The sequence below is a fragment of the Halichoeres trimaculatus genome, unplaced genomic scaffold (genome assembly GCF_033239565.1).
Source record: "Halichoeres trimaculatus isolate MK-OKI-2021-1 unplaced genomic scaffold, fHalTri1.1 fHalTri1_scaffold_10, whole genome shotgun sequence".
NCBI lineage: Eukaryota > Metazoa > Chordata > Actinopteri > Labriformes > Labridae > Halichoeres > Halichoeres trimaculatus.
In genome coordinates this window covers 38,101,044-38,123,939 of record NW_027437187.1, presented here as the reverse complement: position 1 = coordinate 38,123,939, position 22,896 = coordinate 38,101,044, and the positions used below count along the sequence as shown (strand labels likewise).

Sequence of the window (22,896 nt, the reverse complement as noted above, 5' to 3'; positions counted from 1 at the left end):
AAAAAATATTGACACAAAGAATAGTTATTTTTCTTACAAAGGGTATTAATGATTGAAGACACTGACACTAAATAAAATCCTGCTTTATAATTTTGTTGAACTGAGTATTCATCACCCCTTGCAAAGAAGAATTTAATCTTTTTTTTTTTTTTTTTTTTTACTTTTTAAAAATATTTTGAGTTTCAAATTTTGAAAATTTTAACAATTTTAGCAGAAAAAATGTTTTTTATTTCTGCAAATTTTTGCGCAAATTAAATTCTACTTTTAACATTTTTAATTTTTTTTTGAAAATTTAAAATTTAACAATTTTTTGAAAACTATTTTTTTACAATTAATGTATTTTTCTGCAAATTCATGAAATTTTGGCAAATTCTTGAAATTTCGAAAATTTAAATTTCTGCACATTTTTTTTTCATGTTTATTTTTTTTAAACTGGCCAATATTTGAAACATTAGCAACTAATTAAAACATTAATTTTTGGTATTTATAAAACTTTTGATATTTAATATATGTATATTTTTTTAATTCCTGCAGATGTTTTTTGCGAATAATTTAAAATATATTTTTTTTAATTCACCAAATTTTGAAATTTAACAATTTTTATTTTATAATTTTGCAAATACAGGAAATTTTGGCAAATTGTTGACACTTTTATAGTTTTGAATTATTTTTTTCAAATTTTGTAGTTTTTTTAAGACTTGCAAATTTTTGTAAAGTTTTGGAACTTATTGAAAATTTAAAACTTTTGCATATTTATGAAACTTTGATTTTTCACATTTTTTAAAAAGCTTTTTTTTTTTTTTTTTTTTTTTTAATATTAGCAAATTTATTGGAAATATAAAAACCTTAGACACCACACGTACAATATTAAAAATACAATAAATTTCTGATCTAGATAATTATTCCCTAGAGTTTTACTTTGTATAATATGTTAAATACTTTTTGTCTTTATGTGAAGATAAAGTAGATTTAGTGTCTCCTGAACAACTTTAATCCAGGTGAGCTGAGGAAAAACTGGAAGTAAAGTTTGCAGACTCCTGGTTTAGAGAAATGAGCTGACGCTTTGGGATCATCCTGCGTGTTCCCCTGGTCTGAATCACATTTTTTCCAAGTTGTTTCTTCTCATTTTGAGGCTGTGTTTACATCCTGATTACCACCTACCAGAGCCTCTTCTGACTTCCTGTCTCCGATCTGCTGGTCTCAGGATCTGGATCTGGGTGTCTGGATCTGGATCTGTCCCTGCAGCTCATGGTGCTGAACCTCTTGTGTCTTTCGTTGTGTTTCAGGAGCGGCTGCACTATGAGACGCTGAGCCAGCACCTGGGGAAGCTCGGGGAGGACGCTGGGAAGATGGTCCATCGAGTCATCGACCTGACCAGGCCTGAGGATCTGGACGGTGAGCCTCTTAACTTCCCATCATGCCTCATGTTTGCTTGGTTACGCTCTGAGCACGAGCAGAGGAGGTGTAGCAGGTCTGACGGCTGGAGCCTGGAGCAGCCGTTTCCTGCTCCTCTCGACGAGGAGACGACCTCCTCCAGAGAGCGGGAGCACGCAGGTATTCAGCGAACACAAATATTTATTGTGCTGCTCAGGAAGTCCGGCTGAAGGACAGCGGCCACGGCTAAACACGGTCCTCAGAGTCAACATTTAGCTCTCTTCAACTTTTATACTGTTATTATTCCTGCGAGGACACGGCGAGAGCCTGAACACGTCCAGTGTTTGTGACGCGGGATCTCATCCAGCACAAGAATGCAAACACTCGCTGACTGGACGAGCAGAGCATCTGCCGTCAGCCTCCAGAGTTTGGATCGGAGAAAACGTGAGCGTCCACCTGGTGGAGAGAATCCAAACCTCAGAGCTGGGTCTGACCTGTGACCCCGTTACTGACGAGGGCTGCCGGTCCCAGTCCTGACCCACCTGTGGCTCAAAGCTCCACTGTTAACAGGCAGCAAGGAGCAGGAGGAGCCACAGGAAGTGGAGAAAGATGACTGAATGAATGAGTGAATGACGTCCTCCTCTTTGTCTCTCAGGGAACAACGTCATGGAGGCGCGGGTGTTCAGGGAGGCGCGGGGCAGGAACACCAGCGAGCCGCACATCAAGCGGCCCATGAACGCCTTCATGGTGTGGGCCAAAGACGAGAGGAGGAAGATCCTGCAGACCTTCCCCGACATGCACAACTCCAACATCAGCAAGATCCTGGGTGAGTCCTGGTCTGAGCTCCAGACCCCACAGAGTCCCCACAGAGTCCCCACAGAGTCCCCACAGAGTCCCCACAGAGTCCTGACTGGCCCCACTGATCCAGGAAGACCTGGTTCTGGGTATCAGGACTTGCACCCTTGGTGGTATCGCTGGGTGACCCCCAGCCACAAGACCGAGGTCATGTGACTTTCACTGAGTTACTGCTGTGGGCCCAGGTGGTTCACTGATGTCATTGAAAGTGGGCGTGTTTTGCTGGTTTTCCCATCAGGCATTGGGTGTTTTCCACCCACTGTTAGTGATTAGGGGTTTTTATCGTTTATTTTTTGAAAATAAGGTAAACAAAAAGGTCCCACATCTACTCCAGAGGACGGTGTGTCAGACAGAGTCAGTGACGTCCAAGTTAATGAGTGAATAAGAAGTTCAGCACACAGACCGAAACATCCAGAGCGAAACATCACAGCCCACTGAGGAAACACTGGGGATAGGAAATAAACACATCAAACTACTGGAGATTAAAGTAAAAACATCAAACTACAAGAGAAAGATGGTAGAAACAAACTGCGGGATGTAAAAAGTAAACACATCAAACTAAAAAAATAGAAAAAAATAACATCAAACTTCAGGAGATATTAAGTTACGACTTCAAACTACAGTAGTTAGAACGTAAACACATCAAACTACAGGAGAAAGAAAGAAGAAACATCTAATCGCAGGAGATAGAAAGAAGAAACAAACTACAGGAGATAAGAGGAAGAAAAAACTATGGGAGATTTTAAGTTAAAACTTCAAACTACGGGAGAAAGAAAGTAAGTACATCAAACTACAGGAGAATGGAAGAACAAACATCAACTTCAGGAGAAAGATGGTAGAAACAAACTAGGGGATGTAAAAAGTAAACACATCAAACTAAAAAAAATAAAAAAAACCAACATCAAACTACAGGAGATATTAAGTTACGACCTCAAACTACAGTAGATATAAAGAAAACACATCAAACTACAGGAGAAAGAAAGAAGAAACATCAAGCTACAGGAGAAAGAAATAACATCAAACTACAGGAGATATTAAGTTACGACTTTAAACTACAGTAGATAGAAAGTAAACACATCAAACTACAGGAGATAGGAGGAAAAAAGACTATGGTAGATGTTAATTTGAAACTTCAAACTACGGGAGAAAGAAAGTAAGTACATCAAACTGCAGGGGAAAAAAAAAGAAACATCAAACTACAGGAAGTTGGAAGAAGAATCAAACTACATGAGAAAAAAATAACATCAAACTACAGGAGAAAGAAAGAAGAAACATCAAACTACAGGAGAAAAAAGAGAGAAACATCAAACTACAGGAGAAAAAAATAACATCAAACTACAGGAGATATTAAGTTACTACTTCAAACTACAGCAGATATAAAGTAAACACATCAAACTACAGGAGAAAGAAAGAAGAAACATCAAACTACAGGAGAAAGAAAGAAGAAACATCAAACTACAGGAGAAAAAAGAGAGAAACATCAAACTACAGGAGAAAAAAATAACATCAAACTACAGGAGATATTAAGTTACTACTTCAAACTACAGTAGATATAAAGTAAACACATCAAACTACAGGAGAAAGAAAGAAGAAACATCAAACTACAGGAGATAGGAGGAAAAAAAACTATGGGAGATTTTCAGTTGAAACTTCAAACTACGGGAGAAAGAAAGTTAGGGAAAAAAAGTCCATAGGGCTTGGAAAATAAACAAGTAATGAAAGGGTTAAAATATTACTGAATAAATCAATAGGTTAATTAAAATCTAAATAAAAGTTAATTAATTTAAACTAAGACGTTAGTTTAAAGTCGTATACGTGTCACATTCCCCTCGTCAGATCAGTGTTTAACGATGATCTAAAGCTGGTGTTGAAGGATGACTCTCATTTAGAGTCTTTGATAAACGAGCTCGTTAGTTCGTCCAAACGCCCTCTGCTGCCGTCAGGCTTCAACAAATCCATCTGTAGTTAAAATAAGCTCCATGAAAACCAGGCTGCAGACCGCCGTGCTAACAGGCTAACTAGTTTTACTGCCCTCTACAGGTCAGACGTAGTGCTGTAATGTTTGTTTTCCTCCGCACGCCGTTGGCCTGATCTGTGTGGTTCTTCGGGAACGCTCTGATGGAGAAACAGTTTTTCTCTCCATCAGCTCCGGCTCGTCAGGACAGTTCAGCGGGTTCTGAGCAGCAGGTCTGGGACTATAAGGGGGACCAGTGTGCTCTAAGACCTGGAGCAGTCCTCACACAGAGCCCTCTGTGTCCTCCTGACCGCTGTGATGGATGCATTCAGTTAAAAAGCAGCCGTGTTGATCCTAACAAGCCCCACACAGATAGCCATTCACGCGGCGCCCAGCGTGACGGTTGTTGGTGAAACGTTTCTTTAGACCTGGGCCGTCAGACCTGGGCCGTCAGACCTGGGCCCTCAGACCTGGTGCAGAGTTCACAGATCCCAGCTTTCTGAGGCGGGTCTGTGCTCCTGAGGGGGAAGTGTTTCTACCTCCATGTTTACGTCCTTCATCTGGTTTTGGCTCGCTCCACGCCGTTTTTATGGTCAGATCTGAGCGGTAGAAAGGTTTCACCTGTGGTTCTCTGAGCCCCTCGCAGAGTCCAGAGACCAGATAGACGGTTTTTAAGAGCCCGCTTGTGTACAATCCACGTCCCTCCAACATAATAACACAGCTGGACTCTGAGGAGTGGGTGGCAGGCTCAACAAAACCTCCCTGTGTTTCCTGTGTCACAGAAGTACAGAAACAGTTTGTGATGACCCGGATAAACAGAGCGACGAGGCCGTGTGTATAATCAGCTGTCGGACGGCGCCACAGATGTGCTGCGTTCCTGCGCTAATGGTCCTGGAGACCGAGCGGACGCTCATCTGAGCCAGGAAGACCAGGAGTACACAACGGACCAGTGTGGTCCTCACTTTTTAGAGCTGATAGACGGAGAAACAGCAGCAGGCGGGTGTTTTCTGGTGTGTGATGTCACGCAGCAGCGTGAAGCTGCGACGGGAAGCTGCGACGTGGAGCTGCAGACACAGACGTTAACGTCCTCACAGATTAAAAACATGCTCAGTCTCTGATCTTCATTCCTGAAACTCCTCAATCTGTGAAAGGCTCCAAACTCTGATGAGATGGGCCTTAATCACAAAGGGCTGCCCTTAGCCCCGCCCCCTGACAGGCCTCCAGAGGGCTGGCCAATCAGAGTGAAGGGGGTTTGTGGAGAAGGGAGTCTTAAAGCTGAAATAAGAGTTTTTCTTAAAACATAAAGTTGAGAAAATGAGGGATTATTTTGTTTAGAAAACTCTTTTTTTTTAATCTTAAAACTCAGATCCCAAAAATTAAAAATGTAGATTTTTTCCTCTTTATTTTAGCAACGTCTCATAAATTTCTCTCAAACCTTTAATTAATATTGTCTTTTCTACTTAACTTTTTTCTTATTATTTTTATTTTTTATTTCGTAATGTCACCTTGCATCTCACAATTTGCTTTCTTTTTTAAATTGTTTTACCTTTATGTCATTATTTCAACATTTTGATTCATGATTTTGACTTATCAACTCATTATTTAGACTTTTATCTCATTATTTACCTTTATTTCTTTTTTATTTTGGCTTTTTTTCCCGTCATAATTTTGTTTTACTTTTCATTATTTCAACATTTTGATTAATAATTTTGACTTTTTATCTCATAATGTTGACACACAATCTCATACTTTAGACGAATGAACTCATTATTTGGGCTTTTTATCCTCATTATTTTTCCTTTATCTTTTAATTTTGGCTTTTTTTCCCCTAGCAATTTTGTCTTTCATTATTTTGACATTTCAATTCTTAATTTTGACTTTGTATCTCATTTATTTTGCCTTTATTTCTTTATTGACTTTTCTTTATCTCTATTTTTTAATCTCATAATGTTGACTTGGAATTCCATACTTAAGACTTATTTGCTTATTAATTATTTAACTAAATTTTTAATCTCATATTTTTAATTTGTCTATATCATTTTGAAAACATCACTTTAAACTTTTTTTTTCTCAAAATTAAGATTTTCTTTTCTTAAATTTGACATTGTTTATCAAAATTTGACATATATATATATATATATATATATATATATATATATATATATTAATATAAATACATTATTATTATTATTATCATTATTATTATTACTATTAATAATATTTTATAATAATGATAATAATAATAATATTTTTTTTTTCATTATTAGTATTTATTTTATTTTTTTTATTATACAAGGGAAAGTCTCTTTTTATTTTTATATTACCAGCTGGACATGGCTTCACTACAAAATCAAATTTACTTGTGAACCTGGGGACAGTCTGAAGACATCCGGCTCACAGCCTGTTAGCTTGATGCTAATGTTAAAGGACAGTGAGCATATTCCACACAGAGAAACTGAATTCCCTCACAGTCTAAAGTGTTATCGGTCTCTAACAGCTGACTAACGCCTCCCTCCTCTGCTCCAGGCTCTCGCTGGAAAGCCATGACCAACCAGGAGAAGCAGCCATACTACGAGGAGCAGGCGCGCCTCAGCAAGATCCACCTGGAGAAATACCCCAACTACAAGTACAAGCCGCGGCCCAAGAGGACCTGCATCATCGACGGCAAGAAGCTGAGGATCGGCGAGTACAAGCAGATGATGAGGTCACGGCGCCAGGAGATGAGGCAGTTCTTTGTGGGGTGAGTGCAGACCTCCTCCTCCTTCCTCAGGCGTTTCCTGACGCGGGCTGGGACCTTCAGCTCCTCTGTCCTCGTCCTTTCAGAAACTCTTTCTCTGACTTTAGACATGCAGAGGAATGTCTTTGTCAGGAACTTCTCTGTAAAGTAGCAGGTAGCTTTTCAGACTCCGTCTGTTTAACGTACTTCCTCTTTGACGCGGCGCAGACGCTGTCAGGAGGAATTTCCAAGACGTCTTAAAAAGGATGATTGTGCATCAGCAGCGTGGAGCCTTGGTGATTGTTCTGCTCCTCTGTCAGACGGTCAGAGCGTCCACGGCTGTGTGTGCGGCCTTCAGCTGAGCGTGGACAAACAGCGGCCTGTGTGTGTGTGTGTGTGTGTGTGTGTGTGTTTGAGACCTGAACACAGTCAGTGAGGTGTCAGTGTGTGTCACATTTCCATACGGCATCGTGAGGACGTACAGCTCAGGAATTTCTCCAGCTTTTTGTCTGAGCGTGTCTTTCTAAACCACAGCAGCTTCTTTAAGGTTTCTTCAGGTTTTCTGCTGAGACCTCTTTTCCTCCTGGTTCTGGTTCTGAGCTGGTCCAGCCACTAAAAGCCACGTCTCTCCGTCTCTAGATAAAGTCTCCAAAGCGTCAGGAAGCTCTGGAGTAGATAACAAATCCACATTGATCTCTTTGAAGATGTTTTGTCTTAATGAAACACACGAGAAACTTTGGATCTTGTATTTTGGGTTGACTCTTTTAAATATCAGCCCACGCTCAGACGGAGCTGGAGCGCCTGATTTTCTAACCTTACCTCAGCACCAGGTCAGATGTGATCTGAGGAGCTGAAGCTACCAGGGTTTGGTCGTTAAAAGCAAAAAAAAAATTCTTGATTGATTTCAAAAGTTTGAAACAGAAAAAGAAAAACAATAACCTCAGCGCAGAGCAAATTGTGAGCAAGTGAATTCACAGCTTTAGCCTGACAATGACCATTAACCCCCCCCCCCAAACAGACCAGGATGAAGATTAAAGAAATTTACAAGAAATTAAAGAAATTCTGCTGCTTTCCCTGTCACTTTTTAATTGAATTTATTTAATATTTATATTTTATTTATTTATTTTAAATTTTATGTAAAGAAGGGGATTAGGGCTATTTTTGATGGAGACAATAATTTTGGGCAGGTCAAAATTAAAGTTGAAGTTAAAAAAATATATTTGAAAAAAAAAGCATTTTTTTTTTTTTGGATCTGGTATTTTTTTTTATTCCCTAAACATGACTTATTTAAAAGTAGAGGTGGGAGAAAAAAAAATCTATGTGTCGTAGTATCAATATATATATATTTAACTATTTTAAATCATGATTTTTTTTTCTTCATTTTTTTTTTTTTAATTTCCATTAAATGTAATAAACAGAAGAGGATTAGGGCCATTTTTATGGAGAAAATAATTCTGGCTGGTCAAAATTAATGTTAGAAATGCAAGAATAAATTTGAGAAATAATTTCATTTTGACTTTATCCTCGCAATTTCCATTTTATTCTCATCATTTCGACTTTAATCTCAACATTTTGACTCTAATCTTGATCTGCCAAGAACTGTTTCCACCATTAAAATGGCCCCAATCTTCTCCCATTAAAATACTTTAACAAGGTTTTTATTTATTTATCTATTTATTTATTTTTAGGATTTCATTCTAATTCCCTTAACATGACTCATTTGAAACTATTTTAAATCATTATTGTTTTGTTTAAAAAAAGTGGGGTTTTTATTTATTCCATTTGAATTTACTTACATTTTTTTTAATTATACGGTAAAGGATAAGGGCCACTTTTTATTATGAAATATTAGGAAATAATTTTGAGCAGTTCAAAATTAAAGTTGAAATTACAAAAATAAATTTGAAAAATAATTTTATTTTGACTTTAATCTCAACATTTTGAATCCAATCTTGACCTGCCCAGAGTTATTTTCACCATCAAAAATGGCCCGAATCCTCTTTCATAAAAATGTATTAATCCAGGAAAGACTCAGAGAGATTAAAAATCCCTTTTCAAGATTTTTTTTTTTTTTTAAATTTAGAATATCAGAAATTGTCATTTAATAACCCAAACATGACTTATTTAAAAAATAGGGGTGGGAGAAAAAAAAAAGATGGATCATAGTATCAGGATTTAATTCTTAATGATTTTAAATTATTATAATTTTTTTTTAGTTTTTAAAAGTGTTTTATTTTTGTTATCATTTTTTATTTTTATTTATTTATTTATTTATTTATTTTTTTTTACATTTAGGGCCTTTATTTCAGTCTTTGTTTACCAGCTAGGTTAAAAAAAGGCTGAGATGTCAGATACTCTGAGTAAATCCTGAAAATTGACTCACGGGTAATGCTAATTTTTTGGGATAAATTTCAATTTAAATCCAATCAGTATCCCCCCAAAAATCCTAAAAGAAAGAAATCAGGAGAAAATGAGATCATCCAGCCCTGATTAAAATCATCCTGTAAACGACACAGAGCCTGACGCTGCGTTGGAGCAGAGCGGTAAATCACAGCATCATCAGCGTAGAAGTTAAAGTTTGAGTTAAATTAATTAATAAAACTCGGTGTCATTTCTGCTTCTTTAACCCTGGGTCTGGACTCCTTTCCCCGGCTCGGTGAGGAGCTGGTGTGGCGCTGGAACCAGTTTTTCTTTGGTGGTCTAGGCCCTAAGAACTGGTTCCTGATCAGGGACTCTGTGGTGGAGGAGGGTTTATTGGATCCACTTCAGCAGCGCAGCCCTTTAAGCGCAGTCAGAGGAGCATTGTGTTGTGTTGGGGGGGGCAGGCAGTGCAGCCAGGGGAAAAACAGTGGCACTGTCATAATGGGAACCAGCTCTGGATGTGCTCGGCCGTCCCAGCAGCCCCTGCTTCAGATGGATCTACCAGAGGCCCGGCTGCACCAGGAGCCACTTTAATAGCTCGTCATTTATTAAATTAGGACAATGGCGGGCGCTTGCGGGCAGTGAAATTGGACGCAGACAGACGTGGTGGAATATGAAATGTAAGCAGATGTTTGAGTCGGAGCGAGGCAGACGTCACAGGCTCAGCGCCGCAGTTACTGCGTGTGGTCAAGAAAGGCAGAAAACAAAGAGAGCCTGGACTTTCAATCACAGCAGCAGCTCCTGGCAGCTCCCGACTCACTGAACGACTCCCCCAGAGCCGTGTTTAAAGAGTTTAATGTGAAAATGAGTCTGTCAGAGGGGGATTGTTCCAGAGCTGTGAGGAGAGGAACGTGACGGCGCTCCTCCTGCTCTCTGCGGCTCGCCGAGGAGCCAGAGGGCCCGTTTGACTGATGAGCGTTTAGCTTCATTCCACCTCCTCTGAACAGGTTATTTATCCGCTGCGAGCTGGCAGGGATCCGTGTCAGGACATGCTCCGTCAGATGAAACGAGCTGCCGGGTAAACCGAAGCGTCCTGAGAGTGAAAGTTTGGTTTGGAGCGGTTTCTTCAAAGGACGTCGCATCAATCAGTCAAACTCACATCTCTCCACTTCGCCGTATTAACTGCCGCTCTGACCAAATCATACAATTTTCTCATTACAAAACCATTTCTGAGTGTTTCAGTCAGTCAGTCGCTCTGCTGAGGGCAGAAACATCTCGGCAGTTCATCACAGATTCCCATGAATCCTGACCACCAGGCAAACGCCGCTGACCACAAACATCCGCCACTTCCCAGCGGCGTCACCGTGACGTGTCGCTCTGTGTCTGTGGAGGAATCAAAGCTAGAAAAGCTGAGGGACAAATGAGGTGAACACAGGCTTCACAAAGTGTTGTTTTAAGACTCAGGATGAGCCACACGTCCAGAAACACGTCTGACTTCAAGATGTGAAGAGAAAAGAGGACGCCTGGATTTAGAGATGACGCTTTCTGAAACATGTCGTTCAGTTTATCTGAGTCGGTTTGGAGCGTGTGTGTGTTCAGATCATATCATGTGCAGAAATCATTTGAAAACAGAAGTTAGACACCTGAAAATCAAAGATGGCGGCTGTTTCAATCAGTCAATCAATCTTTATTTATTCAGTGACAGATCATAACAAACATGATCTCACTCACTTTCCAAAAACATCCAGACCAGAGACAAGCTCTGCAGGAATCAAAGGGAGTGATAGACTCTGAGAAGTAAAGGTGCGCACTAAAACCATTTAAGGTGCTTTGGCTTGTCCTCATGGGGGAATTCTTCCTTCATATGGGGCTGTAACAGGAACTAAAAAGAGTCCTCCTGTGAACCATCCATCTTTGTAACCGTGAGAGAGGAGGGACGTGATGGATATGAGACCCTGCCCTCCTTTCAGATGTTGCGCTGGGGGCATTGGCTGTCTGTGCTCCACATGACATGGACTGGCTAATCGTCTTGTTACACTTCACTTTTAATATGGCCAACTTATCATCAAGACATCTCATTTATCAACAAATCATAGTGTTACAACCATCAGGTACGTGCCAGTTCGTGCCATCTGGAGCACAGACAGCCAGTTTGTGCCACGTGGAGCACAGAGAGCCAGTTCATGCCACATGGAGCAAAAAAATTTAATCAATGCCATGTGAAGCACAGACAGCCAATCCGTGCCGAATGGAGCACAGAAAGCCAATCCGTGCCGAATGGAGCACAGACAGCCAGTTCGTGCCATCTGGAGCACAGACAGCCAGTCATTGCCACGTGGAGCACAGACAGCCAGTCATTGCCACGTGGAGCACAGACAGCCAGTCATTGCCACTTGGAGCACAGATAGCCAGTTCATGCCACATGGAGCAAAAAAATTTAATCAATGCCATGAGAAGCACAGACAGCCAATCCGTGCCGAATGGAGCCCAGACAGCTAGTCAATGCCACGTGGAGCATAGACAGCTGATCAATGCTATATGGAGCACATACAGCTTGTGTGCAACACCTCACAGTACGTCAGGGTCTCATATCGTCGGTGTTCCTTTCTCACTGATGGTCGCAAAACGCCGTTACTACATCAACAACAACAACAGCTGCCCCTGCTGAGCCGTTCAGGTATGCCCACTCATTTTGTTTGCGTGGTTTGATCTGAGGATTAAAGACAAAGACATAAAGACTGTGGCAGAACAAGATTCAAGATTCAAGATTGCCTTTATTGTCTCAGAGTTAAATTTGTTTTGGGCCTTTCGCCCCTGCTGCAACCACATACAACAACAGAACCACGACTGTAAGATAAGGACAAAAACAACAAGAACAATGACTTGATAATGCTATTTTAAATACATCTACACTAAACACTTTTTGAAATATGAATAAACATTTGAATATTTGAGGGTGAGGATCTTCTAAAACCTGTTTTCATCAGCCCTTAAAGAACCACATCTTCCAAAAAGAGTGCTCTGTTGTGAAACAGTTTTTCCAGGAACCTTTAGTCTCACAAAGAATCCTTAAAGAACCCTGTTCTCTAAAAAAAGGGTTTTCAGAAGCAAATAGTTCTGGGTCATACTCCTACCTTTAACTCTAATAGTGTACCACACATTCATGTATGGGACACTTCCAGGTTTGGGTCACCTACATCCTGAAAAATGGCGGCCATCTTTAATTTACAAGTGTCCAACATCATTTTTCAAAAGAGTCAGAGAGTATTTGTGCCACATTTCATGCTAGCATCACTATTTTGAACTTTTTTTTTTCAGTTTTCTGCTCTAACAGCGAAAATATTTAACACAAGCTGTTCTCATTACCGTAACTCTTCAACTATTCGGGCAGGAGAAAAACCTGAAGCTGTCCCTGAGAGAAGAGAAGACGAGCTGATCTCTGACTCTGTTAAGACGAAGCGGTCTACGTGGTCTGTGTGAGACCTGGTTTTAATGGACTGGTTTCTCTCCTCAGGCCTCAGCCCCCCATCCCTCTCGGCAGCAGCCCAGGCGGAGTTTACCCCGGCGCCATCTCCATGGCCACGACAGCCACGCCGTCCCCACACCTGACCTCAGACTGCTCCAGCAACTCAGCCAGCCCCGAGCCCGCCATCCCCGTCATCCAGAGCACGTACGGGGTGAAGTCCGAGCCCGGCGGGGGCAGCAACGGCGGCGGGATGGGAGCGCTGGATCTGCCCAGCGACCCCGCCAACGGCGACGACGACATGGACATGTACGAGGACTTTGAGGACGAGCCCAAGTCAGACTATAGCAGCGACCACGAGACACGGGAGGCCGTCAGCGCCAACTGAGCGCGGGAAAGAGGAAGTGATGAACTCCTGCTCTCCTCAGAGACGGCTTTTAAAAAACACAGATTATCACAGAGACCGCCGCCGCCGCCGCGCTGGCTCTCAGGACATGCTGCGGCACGCACTGAGCATGCCCAGAGCGGATTCACTCTCAGAGAACATGCTCAGAAAGAGGAGGGCTGATGGGAAAAAAAGTGACCTGAGGAAACGAAGCTGGAGAGACTGAACCTCAGCTTCTGACAATCTGACAGAGCGAGCGCCAGGAGAGCGTGGGAGACGACGGCGAGGGACGACGGCGAGGGACACGTTGGTGTGTGGTTTGTAAAGAGCATGCATGGATTTTCAAGCATCAGGAATTTGGTCTTCAACAGCTCTTTGGTCTTAAATGTTTAAGGAGTGATTTAGTTTTTATCATCCTGTATTTACTTTCTGTGGGTTTTTATTTTCCTCCTTTTGTTTTTACGTTTTTGTTTTTTTCGTTGGACTGACGCTTTCTGACAGGTCGCTGCCTGGACGAACTCTGGACTGTCAGAACTTGAAATTTTAAAAAGTTTTAATATAAATCCTAGCTATTGTAATCTTATAGTCTTACTTTTGTTTCTTACCAACACAGAGCATCTGCATCTTTCTGTTTCCTGACAAACTGCTTACCTTACATGACTGTTTGTGTTTTTTTTAATATCCCAGCTCAGGTATGACGTGCCAGCTTGTGAATGTGTTTTTTTTTTCTTTGGATTCGTTTTCATACAAAAGGAGTGGTAGAAACTTAGACTGTCAGAGAACTAAAGGGAGCAAAATCCCTCCAATACCGTGTTATTATTATTATTATTATTATTATTATTATTATTATTATTATTATTATTATTATTATTACTGAGTCAGTGTGAACCCAGGCGTTGTACAAATTTTCTTCGATGTGCCAAACCTACATTCACATTCACTCCGGATGTCGTAGTCTTAACTTCCAATGCTGCAAAAGTCTTACACACACACACTCTGCTTTCTGGATCTGATCTGAACACACACTCTGCTTTCTGGATCTGATCTGATCTGAACACACACTCTGCTTTCTGGATCTGATCTGAACACACACTCTGCTTTCTGGATCTGATCTGATCTGAACACACACTCTGCTTTCTGGATCTGATCTGAACACACACTCATCTTTCTGGATCTGATCTGAACACACACCCTGCGTCGCCCCCTCCTTCACGGTGCTTTTCACGAACCACATTGCCCAGAGTTCCTTGCAGCCAAACATTCAGAAAGTTGTGGGAAAGTTACGCCTCTAAATAAAATCCTGAGACCAGCAGGAAGTGTGCAGAGTTGGCGTTTAGAGCTGGTGGATGGTCAGCAGGATGGAGGTCGAGCTCTCAGTAAAGAGGAGCTCCACAGTTATTTTAGAGGACATTCAAGAGTCAGGGCCCTCAGTCATGAAGGACGCCTCTTGCATCATCTCCACACAGCCAGATGCCTTTGATGCTGACCAACCCGAAGGAAAAAAAAGCCCCCAGTTCATGATGGCGCCCCCTCCAGGGTTTGAAGCCATCAGGGTGAAATCAAACATTATTACAGCCAAAAATAAAGCAGGAATGAAGTGGACAGCGTGACTCCACCTTTGACAGTTGTTGGGTTTTGAAACCATAATAATCCTGTCACAGGCGCCACCATCCTGCAGCCAGAGTCTGTGCATCTGAGAGGAGCCAGGTGACATAAATAATAATAATTATAATTAATTTATCTTCTAGATCAGGGGTCTGCAACCTTTACCTTCATAGGAGCCATTTTTCCTCAGCTCACCTGGATTAAAGTCATTCAGGAGCCACAAAATCTACTTTATCTTCACAATAAAGACAAAAAAGTGGATAAAAGTATAAATTAAAAAAAAGTAAAAATTAAATGAAAGATTATTGAAACAAGAAGTTTTTGCGTTAATAAAATTGTACATGTGATATTTAAGTTTTTATTTTTAATACATTTGCAATATTTTTAAAAAATAAAATCATAAATTTGATAAATTCACATTTTTTTCCAAAAAAGAAAAAATCAAATGGTTTTGCAGAAATTTACAAATAAAATCCCAAAATATCAAAAATTTGCAAAAAAGTTTAATAATTGTAATTTAAGAAAAATGGAACAAATAAAAAAAATTGCTAAATTCTCAAAAAAAAATTAATCCAAATAATTTTCAAAAATTTTAAAAATCAATCGAAATTTAAAAAAAAATGTGCAAAAAAAAATAAAAATTTGATGGCTTTTTTCTAAGATTTAGTTCAACAAAATGTTAACGCATGATTTATTTTTTAATTTGATGTCAGTTTCTTCAATCATCAATACCCTCTGTTAGAAAAATAAAAATTCTTTATTGTATTAATTTTTTAAAGCTACAAGGAGCCACTGCAAAGGAGTCAAAGGGCCACATGAGGGTCCAGAGCCACAGGTTGAAGACCCTTGGTCGAGAGTCTGATCTCTTCTTGTCTTTACGAGAACGTCAGATGTCAGTCATCGTTAAATGTGATGTGAAGCCTCCATGTTAACCTCTCATAACTATTGAAAATGAAACTTTTTAGATAAAAGAAAATCTGGAATGACTGGGGAGACAGAGTTTTTGACCTGTACTGCAGCCAGCCACCAGGGGGAGCAGTTTTTGTGAAGCCCTCCTAGAAACTGGGAATCTCTACCTACAACCTGCTGACCATCCAACAGGGACAAATGTGAATTCTTAAATTTTCCCTGGTCTTTAACTCTTGCTGAAAACTTGGACGTGAGCTCAGCGTCAGAGAAAGGAGGAAATGCAGAGCCTGTCTGCTGCAGGAGAAGTGTTTTTATCCCAGATCCCTTTACTGTATTTTCACATGTGTTTGAATCGGTACGAAAATCTACAAATGATGTACAAATGTTCTTATTTTTTATCAGCCCGTTGATATTTGTAAAGTCTCCTCAGCGTCAGAGTCAAACACCAAACTGAGTCAGAGGATTTCCTCCCACAGGTCTGTGATTTCGTAAAGGTACATTTTTCTACGCTGCGTGAACATTTGGAGGAAGTTATTCAGAGAAAACGGAGAAGAAACAAAAACTCTAGATCAGCCTCAGAAGTTTTTCCAGAGAGTGAAGTGAGACGTCGCCGTGAGACGCCGCCGTGCTCCACGCCGCCGTGCTCCACGCCGTGCTCCACGCCGTGCTCCACGCCGTGCTCCACGCCGTGCTCCACGCCGTGCTCCACGCCGTGCTCCACGCCGTGCTCCACGCCGTGCTCCACGCCGCGTCTGTGTTTCTGTTTCCACCTGTGACTCTTTCTTTTCTCTCTGACCGTGTCCACAGTTTCACCAGCTGGGACTGATGGATGGTTTCTGCTTTCATCACCTCTCACACACACACACACACACACACACACACACACACACACACACACACACACACACACACACACACACACACACACACACACACACACACACACACATCCTAAGCACTGGATATAAATTCTGTTTTTGTTTTTTAGAGTTGACTAATGTGAAGTTGTTGTTTGTTTTTCTAAATGATAAACTAGAACAGTCAAAAAGTCAAAGTCAGACTCTAGACGAGTAAATCGCCATTTTTCTAGAAACATTTCAACGATTGAAGCTTTTTTTTGTTTGTTTTTGTCGCCGCAGCAGCTCGTGCCGCCTGACGGGGGGGTGGCGTCACCTCTGATCTCTGAAAAAAAAAAAATTAACCTCATGCTCTCGTCAGTGGTGACCTGCAGACGCAGAACACACCTTTTTGTTTGTTTGTTTGTTTGTTTGTTTTTTTCTTCCTGGTCACGCTCATATTTTGTGATGAGTATTGTATTTGAAATTCAATTGTGCGTTTTAACATTTCATTGTATTTATTAGCCAGCTGTGGCTCTAAAACGTGTCAGTACAACTTGGTGAGAAAGACAATCAAAAAAATAAATAAAGAAATGAAACGAAGCCACTTCAGACTTTTATTTGGAGACGGAGACAAAACTTTAATGTTTGCTTTAATGTTTGCTGTTGAAGATAAATTTGGTTTGGGGGAGGGGTTTGGAGAGCATGATTTATATATTATTTGCATATTGTCTGTGAAGCACTTAGCTGGACCCCACAGGACTTAACAAGACCCCTGAGAGTAAGACGTCTACAGTTCACCTGGAGCTCTAAAACCACAGGTAGGTCAAGAAGTGAGTGGATCAAATGTTGGTTTAAAGAGGTCTGCTGGAACAAGCTAGCCAGTGTTAGCTAACAGGCGTTATCTAGCTAACCTGTGGCTAATGCTAACTCAGGATGAGTCCAGCTCTGAGGTGTCTCTCCAGGAGTTAGTGAGATAGAAAGGGCAGTGAATTGTAAATTTTCCTTGAAGATTTCAGAAAAATGGAAACAGCTGTTAAAATCTGCACTCAAATGTCAAATTTGAATCTCATACACGCTCTTTAACTTTGGCAGTATAAGGTCCCAATAAGTTTCGTCGACAGAGCCTCATAAACGTATCAACTTAAAAATATTCAGCAGCATCAAACTTCAGCTGCTTCACATCAGCAGGACGAAGATTATTACATCATTAAAAACTAACTTTAATCCACCTCACTTTCCAGTTAACAACAGAAGAGAGAAAAACAGACTGACTGAGGATTAGAAGCTCCAGGTGAACCTGTGGATGTCGTAGACCAACGGTCTTCAACCTGTGGCTCTGGACCCTCATGTGGCCCTTTGACTCCTCTACAATGGCTCCTTGTAGCTTTAAAAAATATATTTAAAATAAAGAATAGTTATTTTTCTTCCAGAGGGTATTGATGATTAAAGACACTGACACTAAATGAAATCATGTGATACCAGGTGATGCCAACTTGCGATCCAGCAGCTTCCTCACCACGATCTGCTGGTCAGCAGAAACCAGAGTCTTTGGGTTCCTGAGGGAGTGTGTTTTCAAAGCTGAAACCTAAAGGAACTGACAGAAGGGCGCCACCAGGAGTGGAGCCTAAGGCTAAATTTGACACAAGACGGGAACCTCACCCGCTCAGGAAGGATTGACAAATATCACACGTTTACATTTTGTTGGACTAAATATGCATCACATCTGTCAATTTCTTTTTTTTCTTTTTAGATTTTTCTTTAGTTTTCCAATATTTTCTGCATTTCAAATTTTGATTTTTTTGTCAAGTTAAGAACAAAAAAAAATTAAGATATTTTTGCAATTTTTTTAGTTTTTGTGCATTTTTTTAATTATTATTTTTTGGATAGTGCAAGTTTGGAAATTTTAAAGTTTTTTGAAAATATAACAATTTTTTTTTAATTAAATTTTTGTAATTTTTTGCAATTTATATTTTTTTATGATTGCATTTATTACTTAAATAATTTATTATTTATTACTTAAATAATATTAAATAATATGTAACTTTATGACATTTATCTTACATTTTCAATATTTTGTTCTAAAATATTTGCTAATTAATAATAAATAGAAAAAAATCTAAGACATCACATGTATGAGTTTATGTACAAAAAACTTCCTGTTTAGTTAAAAAAGTCTTAAGATTAGACTATGTTTAGAATTTTATTCACTTTTTTGTCTTTATTGTGTAGATAAAGTAGATCTTGTGTCTCCTTGACTTCAAAAACATCAGAACACAAAACTTTATAAAAACTGAAAGAATATAAAACATTTTATGTCTATGTTTCTGACTTTAGCCAAATGTTTTCAATACCATTTCCTGTTTTGATGCAATTATATTTTTTTTTAACACACATTCCCTGATACCAAATCTTGGTTTAACACTAAACATTGAAGTTTTGGTTTTGGCTCCACAGACGTGGTGTTTTGTCCCTGGAGGCTCCTGTAGCGTGGTGTCGAGCTACTCGAGCTCTGGGATGGAGCTCCAGGTAGAGCTGCACGATTTCTTCTTTCCACAGGAGCTGGAGCAGGAGCAGGAGCAGGAGCAGGAGCAGGAGCAGGAGCAGGAGATGAAGCGGGAGGTGGAGGTGGAGGTGGAGGTGGAGGTGGAGCGCCGTCTTTCCAGGAAAGTGAGACTTTCCAACACTTTCTGTTTCCAGCGCCGTGCTGTTCCACTCTGCTGCGTGTTCTGGTGGCCCATCACAGTAAATGTGGCCTATTGTTCCATTGTGTGTGTGTGTGTGTGTGTGTGTGTGTGTGTGTGTGTGTGTGTGTGTGTGTGTGTGTGTGTGTGTGTGTGAGGAAACACTCTGCCTGTGCTGTAGTGAACACGCCGCGGCGCCGGTGTTTGCTGCAGCCAATCCCAGCGTTTCAGGAGAGGAACAGAGAGCTCAGCCGCTCGCAGCCACATCATAAATCTGAGCCTAACTCCCAAATCAACGGCAGCGTCACCCTGAGAGGGGCGCCGGCGAGCGTGTGTGTGTGTGTGTGTGTGGGGAGGGGTGTGTGAATCATACTTGTGCTGCTGCCATGTTCGTCTCGTTAAAGAAGTCATCATAATTTACATTTCCTGCGCGCTCGCTGCAGGAGGAGCGGCTGTTTGCACGTTGACAGATTGTTCCTCGCCGTGTTCGCTGCAGCGGGAGCACAAGGAGCTTTCAGCGCCCCCAACCCAAGACGCTCCAGTTCACCACGGTGCAGTCGCAGCTTCAGACAGACTCGCAGGTAGTGACGTCAGCATCGGCTTTCCACGCTGTCTGCAGGATTCAGCGTTACCGGACGAGTTTCCAGAAGTTTTCAGGCAAATTTTCAGGCGAGTTTTCAGACGAGTTGTCAAGTGTTCAGGTGAGTTTTCAAGGTTTCAGGTGAGTTTTCAAGGTTTCAGGTGAGTTTTCAAGGTTTCAGGTGAGTTTTGTAGTTTTCAGGCGAGTTCTCAGGCGAGTTTTCAGGCGAGTTTTCAGGCGAGTTTTTCGAGTTTTCAGGCGAGTTTTTGAGTTTTCAGGTGAGTTTTTTGAGTTTTCAGGCGAGTTTTCGAGTTTTCTGGCGAGTTTCAGGCGAGTTTTCAGGCGAGTTTTTCGAGTTTTCAGGCGAGTTTTCAGGCAAGTTTCAAGTTTTCTGGCGAGTTTCAGGCGAGTTTTCAGGCGAGTTTTTCGAGTTTTCAGGCGAGTTTTTGAGTTTTCAGGCGAGTTTTTTGAGTTTTCAGGCAAGTTTTCAAGTTTTCAGGCGAGTTTTCGAGTTTTCAGGCGAGTTTTCAGGCGAGTTTTCAGGCGAGTTTTTCGAGTTTTCAGGCAAGTTTTCAGGCAAGTTTTCAGGCAAGTTTTCAGGCGAGTTTTCAGGCGAGTTTTTCGAGTTTTCAGGCAAGTTTTCAAGTTTTCAGGCGAGTTTTCGAGTTTTCAGGCCAATTTTCAGGCGAGTTTTCAGGCGAGTTTTCAGGCGAGTTTTCAGGCCAGTTTTCAGGCGAGTTTTTCGAGTTTTCAGGCGAGTTTTCGAGTTTTCAGGCGAGTTTTTCAAGTTTTCTGGCGAGTTTTCGAGTTTTCAGGCGAGTTTTCAAGTGTTCAGGCAATTTTTCTGGCGATTTTTCGAGTTTTCAGGCGAGTTTTCAGGGGAGTTTTCAGGCGAGTTTTTCGAGTTTTCAGGCGAGTTTTTGAGTTTTCAGGTGAGTTTTTTGAGTTTTCAGGCGAGTTTTCGAGTTTTCTGGCGAGTTTTCTGGCGAGTTTCAGGCGAGTTTTCAGGCGAGTTTTTCGAGTTTTCAGGCGAGTTTTCAGGCAAGTTTCAAGTTTTCTGGCGAGTTTCAGGCGAGTTTTCAGGCGAGTTTTTCGAGTTTTCAGGCGAGTTTTTGAGTTTTCAGGTGAGTTTTGGAGTTTTCAGGCGAGTTCTCAGGCGAGTTTTCGGGGCGAGTTTTTGGGCGAGTTTTCAGGCGAGTTTTTCGAGTTTTCAGGCGAGTTTTTGAGTTTTCAGGTGAGTTTTTTGAGTTTTCAGGCGAGTTTTCGAGTTTTCTGGCGAGTTTTCTGGCGAGTTTCAGGCGAGTTTTCAGGCGAGTTTTTCGAGTTTTCAGGCGAGTTTTTCGAGTTTTCAGGCGAGTTTTTCGAGTTTTCAGGCAAGTTTTCAAGTTTTCAGGCGAGTTTTCGAGTTTTCAGGCGAGTTTTTCGAGTTTTCAGGCGAGTTTTCAGGCGAGTTTTCAGGCGAGTTTTCAAGTTTTCAGGCAAGTTCTCAAGCGAATGTCAGGCCAGTTTTCACGTTCTCAGGGGAGTTTTCAGGCTGGAGTTTTTAAGTGAGTTTTTGAGTTTTCAGAGGAGTTTTCAGGCGAGTTATAAGACAAATCTTTTTCAACAGAGTGACAAATTTAAGGGGGACCATCCACCGAACCGGTGTCATTGGCTTGAAAATAAACTTCTTTCTTTCCTCAGCTCTAAATCTGATCAAACACAAATCAAACCTCTCTGAAGGAGTAGTTGCCCGTCTCAGGAAATTTTATTTCACTTTTTGTCCAAACTTTTATTTATTCTCAAAGAATCTGAGGAAGCATTCGATTATTTGTTTATCAAGTGTCTGTGATCTGGACGACACTGAAAATGAGGGTAAGCTCAATGTCTTTTCAAGAATAAATAAAGGTTTGAATGAATGAATGAATGAAAGAATGAATGCATTTTTAAAGTTCCTGAGCTGAAGATGGTCCCAGCAGCAACACGGCGGGAAATGCACAACCCGGAGCAGGTAGCAGTCGCCTTCATTTGCGCTTTGGTGCTTGACACTATTGTTTGACAATTTCCTCAACAATCGAAGGCGAGAACGTGAAGAAATCTGAGAAATTGGAGACATTTTTGTTGTTTAGTGTTGACTACAGTGACACCTGTGGACAAAATCGGTAGTGTTTTTCCAGGATAAAGAATAGTATAGAATATTCTTTAGTGATCCCCCTTGGGGAATTTTTTTTTGTCAGAAGCTCACAAAAAAGTGCAGTAATGCAATAAAAATGAAAATAGAATAAGGGTAATAGAATATAAAATTTGAATCTTGAAGAAATAAAAAAAATATAGAAAAGTAGAAAAATATTACTATTTACATATTTATACAAGAGCAAGATTGGTTCTTGAAAATGAAAATAAAGCATTAATAAAAAGTAATAATAAAGACTCTGTTTCCCATGAGCACCATCGCCCCCTGTTATAAAGATGTGACTCTTTCCGAAGACGAGTGTTTGTTTTAGAGAGAAGATCTTCTTCATTTCCCAGGATGCAAAGCAACAAGCTGTAAAACTGAGTCTGGTTTCCCCTGCGGTCAGAAAAAGGCAGATTACGTGGATTAAATAACGTCTGACCGCCGTCTCCACCTGCTGGATCAGGTGTTCCTCCTGTGAAAGGTGGAAACAGAAACAGCTCTTTGACTTCACCGCCCTCTTCTTGTGGTTTGGTGGGTGTCAGGGTGATGAGTTATAGCAGCACCTCCTCCCCCCTGCTTAGGAGCAGCACCTCCTCCCTCCTCTCCTTTCCTCTCTTCTTCAGGCCCTGTGGGCAAACTCCAGTTTTTGATTTTTACAAACAATCTTCAAGGGCACAAAGAAGAAACTCTCCCTTTTGGTCTCACCATCAGGCCTCAGATCACATCAAGAGGTTTTTAAATTGTTATTAGGGAAGAGGAAGCTGTCTTCAGACGGAGGGGGGGGGGCTCTTTCATCAGAGCGTTCAGGTTTGTGATCACGGAGGCTCCTCTCATTAAAACGCCACGCTGCCGTCCTCTTTGAGCTCCTCATGTTTCAGCAGTGAAAAGGTTTTGATATGACAGGAGTGTGTGTTTGACGCCTGCACTTCTTCATTTATCAAGTTAAACAATGAGTTTAATAATAAAAAGGCTAAAGGTCCTCTTAAGGTAAGAAAGATCAGATTCTACTTCCTCCACAC

At 40.9% G+C, this 22,896-nt stretch overlaps 1 protein-coding gene across 1 annotated transcript in view; it reads left to right on the top strand.

Annotated features, from left to right (window-relative positions):
- Window positions 1-14,199, top strand: part of LOC141796851 (transcription factor SOX-6-like) — a 164,561-nt gene extending 150,362 nt beyond the window's left edge. Inside the window, exons 13-16 of the mRNA XM_074678135.1 lie at window positions 1,287-1,395; window positions 2,030-2,200; window positions 6,710-6,923; window positions 12,775-14,199. Of these exons, the coding sequence (XP_074534236.1) occupies window positions 1,287-1,395; window positions 2,030-2,200; window positions 6,710-6,923; window positions 12,775-13,111 (831 nt within the window). The 3' untranslated portion in view covers window positions 13,112-14,199. The remainder of the gene's footprint in view (window positions 1-1,286; window positions 1,396-2,029; window positions 2,201-6,709; window positions 6,924-12,774) is intronic.
- Window positions 14,200-22,896: the final 8,697 nt, after the last annotated feature.